Source organism: Pongo abelii, chromosome 10 (assembly GCF_028885655.2).
Source record: "Pongo abelii isolate AG06213 chromosome 10, NHGRI_mPonAbe1-v2.0_pri, whole genome shotgun sequence".
In the NCBI taxonomy this organism is placed as follows: Eukaryota; Metazoa; Chordata; class Mammalia; order Primates; family Hominidae; genus Pongo; species Pongo abelii.
Genome location: NC_071995.2, coordinates 42,939,639 through 42,959,733, shown reverse-complemented (window position 1 = coordinate 42,959,733; position 20,095 = coordinate 42,939,639). Strand labels below are relative to the sequence as shown.

The 20,095-nt window shown below is 38.1% G+C and overlaps 1 protein-coding gene across 4 annotated transcripts in view; it reads right to left on the bottom strand.

The window, feature by feature from the left end:
- ANO6 (anoctamin 6) overlaps window positions 1–20,095 on the bottom strand; it is a 212,809-nt gene that overhangs the window by 125,833 nt on the left and 66,881 nt on the right. For 3 of the 4 annotated variants that reach the window (XM_024256710.3, XM_024256712.3, XM_024256711.3), the window contains one exon: window positions 3,070–3,149. The exons of the other annotated variant lie outside the window; for it this stretch is intronic. In XM_024256710.3, the coding sequence (XP_024112478.1) occupies window positions 3,070–3,149 (80 nt within the window). The remainder of the gene's footprint in view (window positions 1–3,069; window positions 3,150–20,095) is intronic. 4 annotated transcript variants of the gene reach the window in all.

Sequence of the window (20,095 nt, the reverse complement as noted above, 5' to 3'; positions counted from 1 at the left end):
ACTTACCATTTTTGCATAGTTTAGCTAAACTTATCTGCCTCAGTCTGCAAAGTGGGGCAGGAGCTGGAGAAGAGCAACACAGATATGCAGGTGACAGGTAATCAATGGACAAACAACGCAGCAAGTGAGAGAAGAAGCCACTGGGGATGCTGCCAAGAGCAAGGTAGGCTGTGGTCTCCAGGCCACGTGGGAGGTTCACAGCATCATTTATTTCACTGTGATTTATACACACTATACAGCAGTGCTGGCTTTACCTAACTAGTCACATTAGAGACACCTGAGCTGTGAAGGAAAACTTGAATGTGCTTATGATGCCAGCAGCCAAGACTATTCAACTGGCAATGTTCTCTTAGGCCTCATTTCAAAGGAAAGAAAAACAGAAATTCTGAAGGAAATGAACTAATAATGATAAGCATTTCAGTCTCCCTGTTAGCCAAACTCTATAAATACACCCCATTGTATAAAAACACTAGGCTCTTGATCCTTCTAAAATCTGAACTATTTGAGGATAAGGCCCTAGTAAACATGAACTAGGCTTTGATTTCGGTTCAACTCCGCAAACTGCAGTTGGACCTTCCAAAATGCCAGATGGAGAAAAATAGAATATTGATTTTTCAGCTCCTTTTATTCCTCTTTTCAGTCTTCTTTTTTCAATTTTGCTTTGCTTTTGGGTTCTTTCTGCTCCCAGGTTTGTACTGTGACACCCATTTCTGATTTTAAAATGTGGCTTGAATCAACTTACCTGATTTTGTCTTGTCATCTGCCTGCCTATACAACGGGAGCCACCCATTTTCACTGATGCTGTAAGCTTCTGCCTACAAAAAGAGCTGAGCTTAAATATAATGCTTGATTCCCCTGGGCACCCTATTCTCAAGGCACCACTTCTACACCTTCTGTTTGTTTACCATGGAGACAGCAGTTTATGTTTACTGTGGAACTGGGAGTACACTGGCTAAGCTGATGCTAAGGAGAAAACACAGCAGCTATTTACATGTTACACAAAGAAGTGGCCTTAATGAGCATCAGATGTATGAAAATCTATGCAGCACAAGAAAATCCCAGATTCTCTCCTGAACATGTTATGAACCCATAACTAGAGAAAGATAATAGCCAGGATACAGAAATCTGTTATCAACCACACATACAGGGATATTGTGATTAACAGTTTTCAATGCCATCAATGCAGTCTAACAATATGACTCTCAATAATTCTGTAAGCATGAGACTGCAAAATAAAAAAGTGCGGATTTAGCCCAAGAATCTCCTTCCAGCTTGGGTGTTCTCAGATTCACTGTGAAAACAAGTCTTTCAATAAGGTAAATGTATTCTGTGAGCCCGGAGTTCCACCCCTGGTCATTCTAGCTTAGACTAGCTGTCTTCTTCCACTTTGAAAAGGAAAATGTGGTACTCAAGAAGTTAATGCTGAAGGTGGAGGAAGATTATCAGTGTATCTGCCTTATCTGTGGCAACAAACTGCTGAGACTTGCCAATCTGCAACATCACAATACACTCAAGGCTGTTCTTGAGGAAAATACTTTTATTTTCACATAGGGAACTTGGTGCAAACTATGTATAGGTTTACCAGGCACACCAACACCTTGTTGCACACAGTTCTTTTTAGATTAGATATGTTGCTTTAAAAGTATCAACAAAAGGAGCCAAAAATAAAACAACAAAAAAAGAGGCAGCTTCATGAGTGTCTACCAGTATCATACTCAAATGTGAAATATCTGTGTCAATTCTGCTTTCGGTCTCTAACTGCAAAAGTTAGAAAAACCACAAAATTGCTCTGCTACTTTAAGATGCAGGAATATTGGTGGGCATTCACAATTTCGCTTTACCAGAAATCTTATTGAATGTAATAGGGAAGTCATTGAATACTACGTCTTTCTATTATATCCAGGTGATTTTCACAGTAGGCAATCTGCTAGTACACCACAGGAGTCCCACACTTTGAAATAAAATGGCATTGTGGATACAGTTTTATGTGCCATCCCTTTTCAGTCCAGAGCACTCTCTAGTTTCTTTACTCTTGGTTGAATTGACTAGGCAATCCATAAAGAGTGAGCAAGAACAGAAAAAGCACATAATGAGGTTTTTTTGGTCGTTACCAATAATACAATTGTGCTCCACCAATTACTGGAGTGGTGATTGTATATCACATTGAAAATAAATAAAAAAAGATTTCTGCACTCCTAAAGTGGTAGGCCATTTGCAACACGGACAAAAATCAGGAAATGTAAGTGGATCCTGGCATGTTTTTCCTACACATCTGGTGCAATAATATGGTACATGAGTCACAGAAACACTTGTTCCCATCCCCCCCTCCAAATGAGCCTAATGTAAAAATCTATTTAGTAAGGATATTTTGCACAAGGCATCCTATGTGCTTAATTTTCTTTAAACAAGGCATTAATAAAATCACAGTAGCTTCTAATAAGATTTTTAATTCCTTAAGGGTAGGAACTATGGCTAATCTTTAATGAGTCCAATTTAGTGGGAGCATTTACCTCCCTTGCTTGTAGAAACAACCAACAGAATATTCCTAGCCCTACAAGATAACCTACAGAATATTCCTAGCCCTACAAGATAACCTACAGAATATTCCTAGCCCTACAAGATAACATGTAGGTTGTATCACTGAAAGCTCCAGGATGAAAGGGAAAGCAGACTATGTTCACTACCAGTGACTGGCACTGGTCAATATACCTGTATATGCTTAAAGACTGCTTTTCCAGAGTTACTAACAACAGATACTGATAGCAATGGTATCAATGAATGGAACAGGAGTTTCAGAAACAAGATGCTATTTTATTACAAAATGAACTCCCATTTGCAATTACATGAACAATATGAAGAACAAACCTATAGACCATGATGCTGAGACAATCAAGTTCAGCAACCTATTCTCGAGAGACACCAGAGCTCTGAACGCACAGTCCCTGCAATAAGATCTATGTAGGATCTACAGCCACTGAAGGAATGAATTCATAAAAGAACTTTTTTCTCCTTTTGTGAAAAATCTCTTAGCTAAAGAATACAAATTTAAGATAAAGGAATAGTACTCACAAACTCCGGGGTTCGAAAATCATGCTGACTTTCCAGTGATCCCAAATCGGGGACAATTGTCTGTCCAAGGTTTTCCAACACTAAAAATAAATGAATGAATATATAAACAAATGAAGCATGAACCTGCACTGGCTCACATAGTTCTTTACTTTTAAATCAGCAGCACCGGATTATTAGCATTGGTAGTGAATTGACAGGTTTATATTATTTAACCCTTTCAGCTATCAGATATATTCAAAAATCTGTAGCAGCCGTTTCATCTACTGGATCTACCAGACGATGCCAGGGTTGTAGAACACTAGGTCTTAAAATTCTCTAGGCAAGGTCTACCACTGAAAATCATTTAGCGGGTACACAGCAAGCAAATGTTACAAAAGTCTAACTAAGGAACACTTTACTGATGTTCTTTTTTCTATTACATGTCTGGGTACTGCTGTGGAGTCCCTTTGTGGGTAGCAATCTTCTTTTTCTTTCTTTTTTTTTTTTTTTTTTTTGAGACAAGGTCTCACTCTGTCACCCAGGCTGGAGTGCAGTGGCACGATCACAGCTCACTGCAGCCTCAACCTCCTGGGCTCAAGTGATCCTCCCACCTCAGTCTCCCAAGTAGCTGAGACCACAGGTGTATATTACCGTGCCTGACTAATGAAAAAACATTTTAAAAACTTTTTTTTTTTTCTTTTGTAGAGACAGGGGTATCCCTATGTTGCCCAGGCTAATCAGTCTCGAACTCCTAGCCTCAAGCAACCCTCCTGTCTCAGCCTCCCAAAGTGCTGAGATTACAGGAATGAGCTACCATGCCTGGCTATTTTAAATCTGATAGAAATATAATGGGAGCCAGATAGAATTTACTAGTAGAGACACTTAAAAAAAAAAAAAAGAAACAGGTGAAATTAATTTTAATAACATAATTTATTTAACCCATACTACCCTAATTATCATTTGAACATGTAATCAGTGTAAAAAACTATTTATGAAATATTTTACCTCTTTTGTATTAAGTCTTAGAAATCCAGTGTATATTTTATACTCACAGCGCATCTCAGTTCAGACTAGCCACATTTCAAAAGCTCAATAGCCATTTGTGACTAGTGGCTACCATATTGGACAAGTGCCGTGTTAGAGGGATAGAGAAACCAAATCAAGAAGGTAGGTCATTCTGTAAGACGTTATAGTTTCATCTTGTCAACAAGTTACTGACATGAATAAAATGAATTGTTCCAAGTTAACAAAACAATCATTTGCAGCATGTGGTTCTGGATTGGATCCTGGTTTAAACAAATGAGATGCAAAGAACTTTTTTATTTTTAACTTGGAAAAATTTGAATAGAATTTTTGCCATGTAAGAAAATGTTCTGAACAAATGTAAAGAGATATTCTTAAATATTGAAGTAAGCTTAAAGATTTAATGTTTAAGTAAGTTTAAATAACTATTCTCATTTATCAATAGGTCCAGCCTCTTTAACAAGTCAATGACATTAAAAAGGGAGATCAGATTTAAAGAGCCCTAAAGGACACAACCACTAGAAATATAGGGTCCTCAACTGGATCCTAATTTGGACAAACCAGTTATAAAGGACTTATTTTTCAAAACTGGAGAGTTTGAGTATGGAATAAGTATAAAACTACAAAAAATTACTTTTGGCTGGGCATGATAACTCACACTTGTAATCCTAGCACTCTGGAGGCCAAGGCGGGAGGAGTGCTCAAGCCCAGGAGTTTGAGACCAGCCTGGGCAAACTTTTGTAAAGATGGTGAGACATCTTTACAAAAACCTTTTTTAAATAGCCAGGCGTGATGGTGTGCACCTGTAGTCCCAGCTACTCAGGAGGTTGAGGTGGGAAGATTGCTTGAGCCTGGGAGGTTGAGGCTACAGTGAGCCGTGATCATGCAGCTGCACTCTAGCCTGGGTGACAGAGCAAGATTCTGTCTCAAAAAGAAATAAATAAATAATGCTTTAATTTTATAGTGTGTGATTTATCTCGGCTTTGTAGTGACTTTTAAAAATGCATACTATGTTTTCCCTTAATCCATTAAAAGCTTTTATAGAAGAGAAGGCTGGGTTCCTACTGATCTAGAAACATTCAGTGACCCAAAAGAAGAAAACTCAACATACATATAGGGCAGAATCATAAGAGATCTCTACGTGATTGTTTACAAAACCAAAATACCAGCCAATAATTTAGCCAATTCAGTTACCAAATACTTAGGTTTGGCACCTCACTAAGAAATCTCCTAATATTTGGATTCAATTTTCTTTTTCTTTTTTTTTGGGATGGAATCTTCCTCGACTGCCCAGGCTGGAGTGCAGTATCACAATCTGGGCTCACTGCAACCTCTGCCTCCTGGGTTCAAGCGATTCTCCTGCCTCAGCCTCCCAAGTAGCTGGGACTACAGGTGCGCCACCACACCTGGCTAGTTTTTTTTTTTGTATTTTTAGTAGAGAAGGGGTTTCACCACACTGGCCAGGCTGGTCTCGAACTCCTGACCTCATGATCTGCCTGCCTCGGCCTTCCAAAGTGCTGGGATTACAGACGTGAGTCACCGCTCCCGGCCTGGACTCAATTTTAGGTTCACACAGAATCTGAGGAAAAAATACCTCACATCTTTGTATACTTATGAATTGAAAAGAAATGCCAGTAGAAATGAGAGTACAATCAAGTGATTCTAACTCTTCTGAAAAACTGAGTTCATTAGAGGACACCCTATGTGTGAACCAAAGCAGAAACAGAAAACAGATGAGATGAGCAAAGGCTTGAAGAGCTGCAACCATTGCCAAAATTAAGGTGCTTGCCTCTGAGAACTCCTGGAGGGCTATAGTAATCACCACACAGTCTGTTACATTGAGAGAGTTGTAACATACTAAACTGGTTATTCCAGTACAACAGTTGTCCAAGATAATTACACTCCTACAGACCATCTTTAAAACTTGCTAAAATGTGCTTATATGCTAGGCTATGATAAGTCTGTTCTAAGTTGGTGCTGGGCAGCTTGCTTTACATTTGGAAGAAAAGACCTAATCTTTTTATAGTATTAAGACAGATGTTAAAAAAGTTATATCTATGGTATTTATGATATTTTGGTTTTTGGCAGAACCAGCAAACAGGAAACATAATACTGTGGGGTTTTGTTTTTTTTTTTTTTTTTACACCAGTATTATAAAGCCGATGGAGTGACTTGGCATCTTATCTAGATTCCTAGATGATTAGATGCCCAATTTATCTGTTATCTAAGGTCAACAGGCAGAGCTGCTAAAGTTGATTTTTTTCTTTTCTCTAAATGAAAGGACAAGCTTAAGAAAGTAAGCATTTTGCCTAAAGACAGGACAAACAAGATTACCCAGATGTTCTATCCAATAAATGGTATCTATGTAGCTTGAATGGATTTGTGAAAGAAATTAGAACTATTTATAGTTTTATTTATTCTGCTGGTAATGGAAACTAATAGATTCACTGGTTAATGTCAATACAAAGAAAAAACTAAATCTGAGTGAATAAAAACAGAAATGGCTTTATTGAAACATCGTCTAGGTAGAACAAAGCCACAGCTCTTGCTCTCATGACCTGATAGAATGCTGGGAAGCAAATGATTTATGAGGCCAATATGATAATTATACTCCCACTGCTGAGGGGCTCTAGTTACTGTTTGATATTCTCATTTATGGTAATCTAACACAACTAAAAAAGTTCATTTCTCAGCAAAAATAAAATAGTCAAAATCAAGGTGACTCTGAGGGTTTGTATTAAAATGAGCAGAATCAGGACAAAATTCTAAAAAGGCAAATATGTTAATTTCATTTCTTTCCTTATATAAAATCATGTTTTTCTTAACGTAATATGTTGAAATGTATTTTTAGTACTGTCACTATGCCTCAGCCTTATACAGCAAAAGTACTATCTTCAGTGGCATCATGTTTAGTTCATTTAATTTCAGCACTTGGAACAACAGTATTTGAGACCTCTGTGTTATCTGTTCATCAAAAGGCTGACTAGAAAACAAAAAATAGTTATTCTAATGTGATGACAGAAACCTTGGTCTTGATATGTCACTGGGATTTTGCATGGACGCACAATGAAAGTGCAGTTCAAAATCAGGTTGAACAAACATCAAAATCTACTTTATATTTTGCACACTGTGTTGTAAGGCCCTAGGGAAGCCAAGAAGAACCAGACAAGTTTCCGTTTTCTTGAAGAAAGAAACCCGAGACATAATTAATGTTAATTTTAGTGTCATTTCTAAGTGCCACACTAGACAGACTTATGAAGTACTGTGAGAATACTATCAATTGGATTACTATAGGTAAACACTGAATAATTGATGATTTGGGTCAAAAGAAACCCACTAAATAGCTACCTTTCCTAAATTCAATAGAATTAATTATATAACACTTAGTGAAAAATAAAAGAGCATACTTTAAAAATTTTTATCAATGCAATTAGTATAGTGAAATTGAAGCAATAAAGTCCTTGGTGGTACCGCTTCTGATCTATTTGACAGTCCAAAATTAACGGCCCAAAAGAATTTTCTAGAGGCCCAGCCATATTAATAATGCAACACTGGAAGCCTCTGCAGAAAGCTGCAGTTCACATGATTACTTGTCTACCAATTAGAAATGGAGTAACTAACATCCATTGTCCCAATTGTAAAATAAAGAGAAAATCTATACAGCAAAGTTGTTTAAGACTTATATAAACTGGCCAATAAAAAGAGCCATTGTCTACAAGTTTACAACTTAGACAATCTATTATCTATGAGAAAACACAAAATGATCTCAGGAAACTCGTGGTTAAAACCCCAAATACCTAATATGTAGTGCCCTAGGAATAAAGATAATCAGAATTAGGCATCCACAATTTATCCAACTTAGCACTAGAATGGCAGGTGGTTGGGTCCAATGACTCATCTGTTACGGGGATTGGTTGCCATTAAAATTATCAGAGAGATAGTGAATATATATATAGAGAGAGAGCAAGTAAAAGTATACCAAGGCCTGGCACAAAGGGCACTGGGTATAGACTGAAGGGATTGATTGGGTTCAAGTTCTGATTCTGTAATTTCTTAGCTGCGTGATCCTTGGCAATGCTTATTCTCAAGTTTATTTATCTAAAGCTAGTGATAACATTAGTTTCCCTGTTTAGGTCACAAAGTTGGGCAAAGATATAAATGACAATTCACAAGCATGTTGTAAAAAAAATAATAAAGCACTATATAAATATAAATTAAGTTCATGTAACAGACTCAATGATATGAAGACATGTAAACAGAAATGTACCTACTATTTTGTGCCTGGTACTTCTAAATGTCTTATCTTATTTAATCCTATTTTTGTCCCTGTTTTCACAGATGAAGAATAATTAAGGTTATTGGCTGCATGAAGTTAACCAAGCAAAGTGACACAATGGGAATCTAAACCTGATTCCAAAATTGCACATCTTTTAAAATACATTAATTTGTCTCCTGAGCTGCTGTGAATAATCCAAAGAACTCCTGATGTTAGATATAAGTTTATAAGAAATTAAAATAGTATTGTATGTATAAATTTTAAAAATCAGCAAATAACTGCTTCAATATAGCCAGATAGAGATATAACAGACTAATACAATTTGGAAAAAAGAAAAAAAAGAAAAAAACAATGTAGTGAAATTTATATAGCATTCACAATTAGAACTAATGGGAAAGCTCCACAGGGTAAACAGATACAATACTCTGGCAAGTGGCTAAAGACATGCATGTGCCAGGGATTGAGCTAGATGATGTAAGTACAGATATCAAGATAAGGAGGGTACAGAATCTAACCTCAGGAATTCTGTGATCTAGTCAACGTACACAACTAAAGAAATGTCAAAGGAATGGCTCATATCACCTTGCGAATGAGGATATGTCCACATATCCAGATTGGGCAGGATATCTAGAGATCTGCCACGCTGTCTTGTACCTGAAACTCTTCTTTCCATTCTGAAAACTGGATCTCAGCATACATCTAATATTTGACCTGAACGCCAGCACTCACCAGTCATTATTCTAAAAGCAACCACATAGTTGGATCACCTGACACCAGGAGTTCGAGACCAGCCTGGGCAATGTAGTGAAACCCCCATCTCTACTAAAAATACAAAAATTAGCTGGGCATGGTGGCGCATGCCTGTAGTCCCAGCTACTCAGGAGGCTGAGGCACAAGAATCACTTGAATCAGGAGGCTGAAGTTGCAGTGAGCTGAGACCGCGCTACTGCACTCCAGCCTCCTGAGTGACAGAGACTCTGTTTCAAAAATAAAAATAAAAAAATTTAAAAAGCGCCTGTAATCACAGCACTTTGGGATGCCAGGTGGACAGATCGCTTGAGGTAAGGAGTTCGAGACCAGCCTGGCTAAAGTGGGGAAACCCCGTTTCTACTAAAAATTAAAAAATTAGCTGGCCATGGTGGTACATGCCTGTAATGCTAGCTACTCTGGAGGCTGAGGCAGGAGAATTGCTTGACCCAGGAAGCAGAGGTTGCAGTGAGCCGAAATTGGGCCCCTGTACCCCTGCACTCCAGCCTGGGCAACCGAGTAAGACTCTGTCTCAAAAACAAAACAAAATAAACAAATAAAAAAGAGAGTAAAAGCAACCACATACAGGGCCCACCATTTCCCGTCACTTCATGCTTTCCAGATTGCTGGGCCTGCCCAGTCTCACTCCCCACCTCACTTCAGCTGAGTCTATCCCCGCCCACCCTGCTGCTGCATCATTCTCTGGTAGTCATAATTGTTCTAACGCGTTCCAACATCTCTTTCTCTGGCCTCAGTTTAACAGGATTTGCCATATTTTGGTGAACAACGGGGTGAGAGAAATTCTACTTCCTATATTAGCAAAAGGTTGTAGGCTTGCAGAGTATAGGCCTTGTGATATTACAACGAGATTTTAAAATAGAGCCACTCAGTCATTATTAATGCAAAGAATGTTAGTAATAAAACATAAAATACAAAGACAGAAGCGTAGCTTTCAAGAACACGATGGCTATGTATTGCTACACAGGACAATGGACTTGAATCATAAGAGCGCTACATGGTTTAGCCCTGAGGCTCAGGCACATCACTTGATGCTAAGTCTGTTTCCTCATCAATAAAATGCAGATTATAATGCCTACATCAGAAAGTTACTGTGGAGAATAAGCTAACTGACATATATATGAAACTGACTTGAAGACTCTTAAGTACTATATAAATATTGGCTATCATAATTTTTCACTTCAATTTTTAATACATTTTATCATCCTTTGCCTCATTAGACACCAATTTTTCCTTCTGACTTCTATCTTGACAATCCCTGTCCTTCATTCCCTTTTTAAATATTAAAATAAATTTAAGCATAGAAAGGGATAACATTAATTCAGCAATCATTTTCGAATAACTACAACTTCCTGGGCAATGTTGGTTACTTGTTTCTAATGAAAAGAAATGTCAATCAGGGAATGTCTGAATCTGGATGGATCAGTCTCTCACTCCAGTTTGTTACTGGCAAGTAAACTCAATGACTTAATATTTACATTAACAAAAAAAGTGGCAGTCTTTTCTAATAATTTCTAGAATGCAAATTCCAAATTCAAATTGATAGTTTTCATTACAGTTCTCTGTCTTTCCCATCTATCTTAAGACAGGAGCTTTCCCTCCCTCCCTGCGCCTGGCCCCCTTCTCAACAAAGATATTTCTACAATTATTACCACTTCAGCTGCTGCTTCTAAAAAAAAGAAGGAAAAAGAAAGTCATACATGAAGATGTAAACTTTGTCAGGGTAAGAACATTTTTTACTCATGGCCAGGGTCCAGTACTATACATTTGGCAATTCAGAAAATTAATAAATATTCTCTCCACATTCTGGTAAAAAATGCTTTTCCTCAAAAGATTCCCCTTTGCTGTGCTACCCTTCTTGAATAATGTATTATCATCAGTTCAATTCCCCGATCCAAAAGTGGGAGCCATTCTTAACCTTTCTCTTTCCTTCACTATCAATATTTTGGTAAGTCACTAAATTATATCTTTCTTATTTTCAACCTCATCTTAAGTATTTTCTACCTACCTGGAATGCACATTCCCATATCCCCGGTGTTACTCTTTCTTCAAATTTTTATTTCAATGTCATTGCTTATGTGCCAGGTTAAGTTACTTGCCTCCACTTCATGCTCCTATAGCACTAATTTGGGTGTCTAGTAAAAACTGCCCCATTATTACAGGTGGAGCCAAAAACTCAATCATTGCATTATCGGCTATTAAAATACAGTATTTTGGCCGGGTGCGGTGGCTCACGCCTGTAATCCCAGCACTCTGGGAGGCCAAGATGGGTGGATCATGAGGTCAGGAGATGGAGACCATCCTGGCTAACACGGTGAAACCCTGTCTCTACTAAAAATACAAAAAAAAGAAAACAAAACATTAGCCAGGCATGGTGGCAGGCACCTGTAGTCCCAGCTACTCAGGAGGCTAAGGCAGGAGAATGGTGTGAACCTGGGAGGCGGAGCTTGCAGTGAGCTGAGATCACGCCACTGCACTCCAGCCTGGCAACAGAGCGAGACTCTGTCTCAAAAAAATAAAATAGAATATAATACAGTATATTTTCAGTTGGCCATCCAGTTATAGGAAAAAGTTTTCTTTTTTTTTTAAAAGAGTGATTTTTATAAGCAAAATTTGCAGTTTACATTGAACAGAATTCAAAATTATCACATGGTTACTTTTTGACAACTGCCCACCACTATAGAAGATAAAATCTGGGGAAAAGATACGTGTTGATCCTTCTTATCACAAGAAAACTGTGTGGTCATTGTTTTTCTTCTCCACTAGTCCATGAACTCCTAGAGGGCAAGCCATTGTCTTATTCAACTCTATATTCCGAGAACCTGAAACAATACCTTGCATATTATAGATGCTCAATAAATGAGAAAATAAACAAATGATGAAATTAATTATAAATTTGTCACTCCAGTACTGTTACTAGTGCTCTTCAATTCCTCAAAATGTAATTGCTTAGATAATAAGAGAGTGCTTCTATTTCCAGAACCATATTCCATTGCACCGTACTGTGACACACACACAAAGCAGACTCATAATACAGTGTCCCTTCAAGACCAAATACTCATCAAATATTTGGACAATATTTATAAAAAAGGAGCCTCCCCTGCACTCTGCCCACTGCTCACTGTTCCAGCAACACACCAAATAGGAACATGTTCTTACCAGCAGCACAAAACATTCCACAGCAGAACAAAAGGGGGAATGGACAATTCGGTGAGTCCTTGACGCTTCTCACCCTCCTACCTCTACCTTAAGTGACAACTCTGAAGATTTCTATCATCCACAAACAGCAATATTTCTGAGAAGAGTTTCAGTAAGCACAATTTCTCCACCTTGTAACATTTCCATGTTTGGTGTTGTTTCAGCTCTGCTTATGAACTCTTCCCCTATTCCCACAAGCCTCCTCTGCCCCAACAGTTCAGCTCTAAAAATACATCTAGAAGTTAAACATGCGTCCTTTGGAAGAGCTGGAAACAACTATCACATTATTGATTCTCACACACAACTGGATTACCTAATGCTTTTATAGAAAAACTCAATGTACACTGCAAACCTATCAGATTCACTGTGAATTCATTAGTTCTCTTACATCTTAAAAAAATTTATTGCAGTAACATAATATATAAGCATAAAGTTTGCCACTTTAGCCATTTTAAATATATAATTCAGTGGCAATAATTACATTCACAATGTTGCACAGCCATCACCACCATTTCCAAAATGTTTCTAATCACCCCAGAAACTCTAACCATTAAGCACGAATTCCTCATTTCCCCTTCCCTTTTTCCCCAGTCCCTAGTTATCTCTAATCTTTTTTCTATCTCTATGAATTTGCCTATTTAATATATTTCATATAAATAGAGTTATACAATATTTGTCCTTTTGTTTCTGGCTTATTTCACTTAGTATAATGTTTTCAAGGTATATCCAAGTTGTAGCATATATCAGAACTTTGTTCCTTTTTATGACGGAATAATATTTAATTGTACAGATCTACTACGCTGTGTTTACCCCATTCATCTGTGGATGGACACGGGTGTTGTTTCCACCTTTTTGCTATTGTGAATAATGCTGCAATGGGCACGGTTATACAAGTATCTGAGTCCCTGTTTTCAATTCTTTTGGGTGTATATCTAGGATTTGGAACTGTGGATCGTATGATAATTATGTTTGCTTTTTAAGGAATTGCCAAATTGTTTTCACAATGCCTGCACCATTTTACAGTCCCACCAGCAATGTATGAGGGTTCTAATTTCTCTACATACTCACCAACACTTACTATTTTGTGTGTTCTTATTTGATTAAAAAAAAAAAAATAGTAGCCATCCCGGTAGGTGTAAAGTGGTATTATGATTTTCACTTCCCTAATGGTGAATGATGTTGAGCATTCCCTCATGTGCTATTAGATATCTGTACATATTCTTTTGGAAAAATGTCAAAAATTCTGAAGTCCTTTGCCCATTTTCCAACTGAGTCTGTCTTTTTGCTGTGTTCAGGAGTTATTTATATATTCTGGATATTAAAGACTTATCAGATACATGATTTCCAAATATTTCTCCCATTCTATAAGCTGCCTTCACTTTCTTAATATCCCTTGATGCACAAAAATTTTTAATTTTCTCAAGTGCCGTTATCTATTTTTAATTTTTTGTTGTTGTTGTTCATGTTTTTGATGTTATATCTAAGAATCTACTGCTAAATCCAAGGTCATAAAGATTTTCCTTTGTGGTTTTTTTTGGTTTTTTTTGAGACAGAGTTTCACTCTTGTTGCCCAGGCTGGAGTGCAATGGCGCAATCTTGACTCACTGCAACCTCTGCCTCCCGAATTCAAGCGATTTTCCTCCCTCAACCTCCTGAGCAGCTGGGATTACAGGCATGCACCACCATGCCCAACTATTCCCTTATGTTTTCTTCATGAATTTAGCTCTTGCACATGGGTTAATCCATTTTGAGTTAATTTTTGTCTGTGATGTGAGGTGGGATTGAACGTTGCTCTTTTCGCATGTGGAAATCCAGTCGCTGCAGCACCATTTGTTGAAGAGACTCTTCTTTCCTCATTGGGTGTATCTGGCATTCTTTTCAAAAACCAGTTGGGCCATTGACATGTGGGTTTATTTCTGGACTCTTGATTCTATTCCATTAGTCTATATATCTATCTGTACCCAAGACCACACTATTTTGATTACTGTAGCTTTGTCATTAAGTTTTGAAATCAGAACGCATGAATTCTTTGACTTTATTCTTTTTCAGAATTGTTTTGGTATTTGGACAACTTGCAATCTCATATGAAATTGTGGATCTGCTTTTTCATTTCTGCAACTTTTAGCATTTAATAAACAGACTTTTTAAAAACTTAGATTTACCATTAAAAATAGATAGCTGAAGAGTAATGTTATTCAATTTTGCCAATTTGGTATTTTAAAAGCCTGGCTTAGAGAGCTGATATTCTATAAAGGACAAACAGTATCGATTGTAGAAATATGTTCCAATAACATCTTGGAACACTACTACTATTGCCTCATAGTCTAACTGGTTCAGGTCTCCTAAGACCCTCAGGGCTCACAGTTCAACATTATCCTGGGTTTGCAACTGGTTGTGGCTTAGCTGAAACTTGGTTCTAGTCACTGACCTGTCAGTTCCCAGATTATAGTGATTGCACATGGCCTGGGGATGAAAGAAGACACCACTTTTAAATTCCTATTGTCTTTCAGCTCAAAGCACATTTGAGTCATAACTTCATGCTTAACTTATCAGAGTAGGCCTGATTTCAAAACCAGTTTTTGCTGCCTAGAAGGAAGGAGAACATAAAAATAAAAGGGGGCAGGGGGGGAAACACTACAGGTTCACATGACCTTATCCAAAACCTGTGATGCCAAAACCTAGTGTTTCAGAATTCAGAATTTTTCAGAATTAAAAAAAAAAAAATTTTACATGTATATATTGTCTCTATTACTAATGCATCCCCAGTGAAGTCTGGAACAGCACGCCTTACCCAAACACATTCATATTTTGCAGCCAGATAATATAAATATTCATTTGAGGGGGAGGATACTGAAAAATGTAAATAGTCTTGTGTTGGTTTAGGTCAGATATCTACATCAAATGAGTTCAGCTCTGTCAGGTTTCATAACCAAAGGAATTACCAAAAAAATTTTTTTCAGCACTTTATGGAAGTTTGAATTCTAAGGAATTGTGAACCTGTAACAACTAAGAATATATTCAGCACCCAATAACAGATTACACAAAACCTCAGTATAACTGCTTGTCATATACACACAGAGCAAAACGTTGGCCAATTACCTTCAAATGAAAATCTAATTGACTGGAAAAGGGAAGGACCCCATAGGGTCTCATTTCCTCTAATCATCTCACAAATTGAGTATTTACCAAATTAGTATTTCCCCCAGTAATCAGCTACAAATAAACTCTAACCCAGAAAGTAAATCCTAAATTTGGATAAAAGGAAAATCAGAATTGATATACTACTTTTAATTATCCAAATGAACAGAAAATAGTCATTAATATCTAATATTAGCAAAGACGCTGGAAATAAACACACATTGCCAGTGTGGGGTGGTATAAGCTTTTTGGGTAGCAATTTGGTGAGTATAGCAAAAGCTTTAAAATTATTCACACCCGGCTGGGCACAGTGGCTCACACCTGTAATCCCAGTACTTTGGGAGGCGGAGGCGGATGGATCACCTGAGGTCAAGATCAGCCTGACCAAAATGGTGAAACCCCGTCTCTACTGAAAAAATACAAAAATTAGCCAGGTGTGGTGGCGGGCACCTGTAATCCGAGCTACTCAGGAAGGTGAGGCAGGAGAATAGCTTGAATCTGGGAGGTGGAGGTTGCAGTGAGCTGAGATTGCACCCCTGCACTTGAGCCTGGGAGACAGAGTCAGACCATGTCCAAAAAAAAAAAAAGTAATAATAATAATAAAATAAAAATAATTCATACCCTTTGATCTTATAACTCTACTATGAAATACTTGATTGCTTAAATCAATTAGGATACAGCTATATGACTGTATATAATGCAATTATTTAAAATAATTTATAGAAGACTATTCATGACAGAAAATTTCAGCAATATATCTCTATGTGAAAAAGTAGATTATAAAATGTTATATATTACTGGCTAACACGGTGAAACCCCGTCTCTACTAAAAAAAAAAATACAAAAATTAGCTGGGCATGGTGGCGGGCGCCTGTAGTCCCAGCTACTCAGGAGGCTGAGGCAGGAGGATGGCTTGAACCCAGGAGGTGGAGCTTGCAGTGAGCTGTGATAGTGCCACTGCACTCCAGCCTGGGCGACAGAACGAGACTCCGTCAAACAAAACAAAACAAACAAACAAAAAAGTTACATATTATAATATATACCCAAAAGAATTAAAAGTAGGAGCTCAAACAAATATTTGGACATCCATGTTCATAGCAACATTTACAATAGCAATTCAAGTGTCCACTGACTGATGAATGGGTAATAAAACATATAATGGAGTATTATTCAGCTTTAAAAAGGAAGAAAATTCAAACATATGCTACAACATAGATTAATCTTGAGGACATCAGGCTAAGCAACATAAACCAGTCACAAAAGGACAAAGAATGTAGGATTCCACATATATGAAGTACTTAGAATAGTCATATTCACAGAGACAGAAAGTAGAATGGAGGTTGCCAGGAGAAGGGGGAATGGGGAGTTATTGTTTAATTGGTAGTTTCAGTAACAACCTTTTCCAAGATGAAAATGATTCTGGAGATGGATGGTGGTGATGGTTGCACAACAATGTGAATGTACTCAATGCTTTTAAGTGCCGAACTATACACTTAATTGTTAAAATGGCAAGTTTTAGATTATGTGTATTGCACCACCACACACAAAAAAAGTGTTGCTTTAAAAAAATAATCCTTTAGCTGTTGTAGGCTAGGCTGTACCAGGCAGTAGGTGCTTTCTAACACCTAGATGGGTGAACAGGAATGAGATCTGCTACATGCTCTGCTGTCCTTTAGGGAGAGCTCTTGTGAGGCTTCAGTCCAGTCCATAATGACCATCTGACAGGTGGAGGGGACTCTCGTGGTGCTGGGGCTTTTATCATCTTACCTCTACTTTAACTCTCCCCCTTGCCATGAGCCATTTTCCAATAAACTGAAGGGTATATAATTTTAAAAACCGTTATGTATTATATGATCTAAGACTTGTATGGGGTAAAAAAAAAATGTAAGCAAAAGGATAAGGAGTAGTGGGATGTCAGGTGATCTTTATTATTTTAATACTTGATGTTTTCCAAATTTTCCACAATGAACAAAAGACCAACACATCAAGAAGCATCCCAGTTTTAACATATCTACCCTCCACTGTGTCTTCCCCTCAAAAGAGGTTTGCTATACCTTGCCTTTCCCACTTCAGTAAATGCCCCAAAATTCACCAAATTAACCAGACCAAAATTACTGAAGTCATCCCTGACTCCTTTTCCTTATTCTCCCACATCCAATTTCTCAGTAAATCCTGTCCGCCAAATTTTCAAAACCTACCCAGGAGCCAGCTACTTTTCACCATTCCCACAGGGCTTCTATGGATAATACAGCTCACACTTAAGAGCGTGCAATAGATTCCAGTGCCTATTCTATAGCTGTCCTTTTCATATATGAACACATATATGAGGGAAACTCAGACCTCTGGTGGGGACGAGGAGTCTCAGCAAGAAGCGTCTGGCCCTGTGCCACAGGGTGCTGATCTCTTTCAGCCTACAACACTCACAACGACCTCTTCTCCAGACCGTACCAGTGATGCAGGTGCTCCACACAATTACTTTGTAGCCTTTTTTTTTCTTTTTTCTTTTTTTTTTTTGAGACAGAGTCTTGTTCTGTTGCCAGGCTGGAGTGCAGTGGCACGATCTTGGCTCACTGCAACCTCTGCCTCCCAGGTTCAAGCGATTCTCCTGCCTCAGCCTCCCGGTAGTTGGGACTACAGGTGCGTAGCACAACACCTGGCTAATTTTTTGTATTTTAGTAGAGACAAGGTTTCACCATGTTGGTGATCTCCTGACCTGTGATTCGCCTGCCTCGGCCTCCCAAAGTGCTGGGATTACAGGCGTGAGCCACCGCACCTGGCCTCGGTAGCCTTTTTACTGCAGCATTTCTCAACTCTGAATATGTAACTTTTATAAGGGGCTTGAATCTATGCTGTTTTCTCCACAAATAATTAACTCCTCATGTGTCTTCTTTCATTATACTTTGATAGTTGATTCTGTAACTTGAAATTATATTCCGGTGCTAGTTGGTAACTACTTCCTACTACTCTCCCCAGTAGATGGGGTGGGGCGTGGTGATGGATGGCAGGCAGGAACACTGCCTTCAAATTGGGAAGTTCTTTATTTAATAGGTCTGTAAAGGCCATTTCTTCTAGAATCCCAACCCAGACTTCAATCATGTGATTATATTCTCCAGGTGGCCAGGCATAGCTAAGGAAATTTAAGCATTTTTACTCCAGAAAATATCACAATTTAGTTCTTTAGTTGAGATCTTACAAAATAAACAGATTATCTGAATACAGCTAAATCATCTTAGAGATTCAAGCTACTTAAAATTTCTTAAATATACACTTAACATGTTAATTACAGAAATAATAGAAATGACATATAACTCAGATTGCCCCTCCCTAGGGAGTAATAATCCTGAGGCTTGTTCCAGGATTAAATGTCTTAAATTACTGGTCCTTTGTGGTTGGTTTCATTTGAGGCCTGCTTTTGTCCTTGTCCTTTCCTTTTATGTGCCAAATTTATACAGGCATCAGACTTTCACACATAATAACTATCATTTACTTAGCATGCAGGATGAGCTAAGCATTACAGTAGGTCTTAGGTACACAAAAACAGTCACTAAGGTATTTTATGTGTGAAGGCTTTAGGTAAATAAAACATACCAGTGACCATCTGGGGAGAACAGATGCCTGCAGAGGGCTGGGGGAGCCCAAGAAGAGACTCCTAAAGCAGCCTGGCTGGGAGTTGGAGGAGGTAGCCCCTGTTGGGCATCAGCAAACAACACCCCTTTTAAAATAAAGGCCTTAGCAGCAGCCTCAGAAGCAAAAGTTTTTCTCTCACCTTCTCCTGCCTGCCTATCTCTCAATCCCATTCTCCCCTGAGGCTGGCCACAGAAACTAGAAGATGAGTCTAGAAGCCAGAATTCCTTTTGAGGGATTTTTTACAAAATTATACAGAAAAGTGGAGATAAAGAAATTCTGGCCATAAGATTCTGGCCATAAAGTACTTATCTGATCTACACTGTTTGACTGTAGGTTAAAATCCACATTCCAGAGAGTCTTACCCAGAAGGAAGGAATGCTGCTTAGAGAGGTCAAGAAGCATCTGGACAGACAGGCCTTGCTGGGTTTCCCCACTCTGTCTATTCACATTAGATCAGACCCTTTTTTCCAATTGTGTTTCTACATGGCTGTCTATAGTTTCTTGAATCTAAGCATAAAAATGGACAATTTCCCCTGTATCTTTGGGTCTTCATTCTGAAGGTTTCCATATCATCTAAAACTATGATCAAATAAATGTGTATGCCTTTTATCCTATTAATCTGCCTCTTGTCAGTGATTTTCAGCAAACCTTCAGAAAGCAAAGGGGAAGTTTTCCTTTGGCCTTGACACCCCTAAACCATGTCTTGATGGATGCATAAGAGGAAGTGAGAGACAATCTAAGAGGTTGTTGTGATAGGAAAACCCAGGCTGGAATAACAGTGATGGTGGTAGTGGGGATAAACAGAAATACATGGATTCCGGTGACATTAAGGTATTAGAATCAACAGGCCCTGCAGGCTGATAGGAAAGGAAGATGAGAAATGCTTAGACTACGAGTCCTGTCTGACTTTACCAACTGGGTTCACTAAGTAAGAAGGGCCTTTTAAATCTAACTCTTCCTTCACCAGTTTCAGTAGGAAATCTTAGTTCCCATTACGTAGACAGAGTAGAAAAAATAGAT